General features: G+C 38.8%; 1 protein-coding gene across 1 annotated transcript; it reads right to left on the reverse strand.

Annotated features, from left to right (window-relative positions):
• Positions 1 to 688: 688 nt before the first annotated feature.
• LOC105533590 (olfactory receptor 6K3) lies at positions 689 to 1,687 on the reverse strand. The gene has a single exon (XM_011972060.1). The coding sequence runs from the start codon at positions 1,685 to 1,687 to the stop codon at positions 689 to 691; it is 999 nt and encodes a 332-aa protein (XP_011827450.1).
• Positions 1,688 to 2,459: the final 772 nt, after the last annotated feature.

Raw genomic sequence — 2,459 nt, forward strand, 5'->3', positions numbered from 1 at the left:
TTCATAATTAAACAAAAAAACTTTTCTAAGATCTGTTACCTAAATAAAAACATACTACCTCAGAGCACATTGTCAACTTCTGAAGTGCAAGCTCTATAGTTCTAACTCTCTAAAGTGGCAAACAAATTTTCTTTAACCACAGCATTTCAGAAGAAAGACACTACAGTTATTCATCCACAAAATAAGGTTCCTCATGATATGCACAGCAAGTTTTACAATGATGACACAGAGAGCATAAATATTTTTTCTAGGTATAGGGAAAATAATTAGGACGACAGAAATTTCAGTGTGACAAAGGACTAGGTATAGAGTAATCTCATGTTCTAATCTGTTAGACAAACATTAAAGCAATAGAAGGGACCAGGTATGGTGACTCACACTTGTAATCTCAGCATTTTGGGAGGCCGAGGAGGTTGGATCACCTGAGGTCAGGAGTTCAAGACCAGCCTGACCAACACAGTGAAACCCCATCTCTACTAAAAATACAAAAATTAGCTGGGCAGGATGGTGCATGCCTGTAATCCTGGCTCCTAGAGAGGCTGAGGCAGGAGAATCATTTGAATCCAGCAGGCGGAGGTTGCAGTGATCTGAGATCATGCCATTGCACTCCAGCCTGGGCAACAAGAGTGAAACTCCATCTCAAAAAAAAAAAAAAAAAAAGCAAAGGAAGGGAACCTGTGACTCTGTATTAATCTCCGGACTTGTTCAACACTTTTTGAAAACAGAACAGTTTTTTAATCGCATTGTTCATGTCCTTGTTTCTCAGGCTATAAATGATGGGATTGAAGAATGGAGCAAGTACAGTAAACATCAGTGCAATGGCTGTGTCCAAAACTGGTGGATAAGTGTCGCTGAAACGCAAGTACATGAGAGATACACTGCCAAAGAATATCAGGAAAACCATGAGGTGGCCTGCACAGGTAGAAAAAGCCTTTTGCCTCCCTTCAGAAGAGGGAATCCTCAGTATCACAGTGCCAATTCTTACATAGGACAGGGCAATAATTAGGAAGGTAATGATGATGGTCACGGCGTGAATCACATCCTCAATCAGAATCATGGACGTGTCTGTACAGGCCAGGCTCAGCACAGGGACCAAGTCACAGAAGATCTGATGGATTTGGTTGGGCCCACAGAAAGGCAGTGTGGAAATCATCACAATCTCAGGAAGCAGGATAAGGAAACCAAAGATGCGGGAACCTGCAGAGAGCTGAGTACAGAGCCGGGGGGTCATGATCATTTGATAGCGAAGAGGGTTGCAGATGGCAACGTATCTGTCAATGGCCATGGTGGTCAGCAAGATCCCCTCTGAATTTCCAAGTGAGTGGAAGAAATACATCTGCAAGAAGCAGCCCATCATGGAGATGGCCTTCTTTTCACTGATGAGGTTGGAGAGCATCTTGGGAATGGTGGCTGTGGTGTACCAGATCTCCAGAAAGGAAAATAAACTGATGAAATTATACATGGGGTTGTGGAGATGGGTGTCCATCCTTACAGCAGAGAAAATTAATAAGTTACCAATGATAATAAAAGTATAGATGAAAAGTAAAAGAAAGAAGAACAGGAGACTACCATCCTGAAGCCGAGGGAACCCAGTGAAGATAAATTCAGTCACTGTTGATTGGTTTCCACTCTCCATATTTCCTAGTAGGGCTACCTGTGAATGAAGAGAGGGCATAGTCCAACTCATGAGAAGGTAGAGAAAAAAATAAATAAGATGTACAGCTAAACAACTTTGAGGAATAAGAACTACCTTGAAGGTTTCATTTTTTTTCTGACTTTAAGCTAGTGTACATATTGCCCAATGTTTGATTTTCTTTCATATCAAACATATCAAACTTTTTTTTGTATCAAACATTGGACAATATGTACACAAGTTTAAAGTCAGATAAAAAGAAACCTTCAAGGTAGTTCTTCTTATTCCTCAAAGTTGTTTAGTTGTACATCTTATTTATTGACACAACTGCAGAAATGGGGGTCTCCAAATGTTTTAACAGTAAAAAAAAAAAAACTAGTTAAAATCATTTTTATTTTAGCTTAATTTCTAATACGAGTATTTGCATTTATAAGTTATACACAATTACTATATTATGGCACAATAATACAAAATTATATATGTGTACCTTATATAATAAATTTTAAAAGTAAAATGTATGAGTACAAATAAACATCATAGAAGTTACATTATGTTCTTTCCCTATACGACTGGGCCATTGTGCACATGCTCTTTGAAAAAGCTTCTGCACAGCAAAAGAAACTACCATCAGAGTGAACAGGCAACCTACAGAATGGGAGAAAATTTTTGCAATCTACTCATCTGACAAAGGGCTAATATCCAGAACCTACAAAGCTGTCTCTTATACACATCTAGATGTGTATAAGAGACAGGTATTATTTCTGAGGACTCTGTTCTGTTCCATTGGTCTATATCTCTGTTTTGGTACCAGTACCATGAAATCTCT

The sequence above is a fragment of the Mandrillus leucophaeus genome, unplaced genomic scaffold, assembly GCF_000951045.1.
Source record: "Mandrillus leucophaeus isolate KB7577 unplaced genomic scaffold, Mleu.le_1.0 Scaffold1265, whole genome shotgun sequence".
Classification (NCBI taxonomy): Eukaryota; Metazoa; Chordata; class Mammalia; order Primates; family Cercopithecidae; genus Mandrillus; species Mandrillus leucophaeus.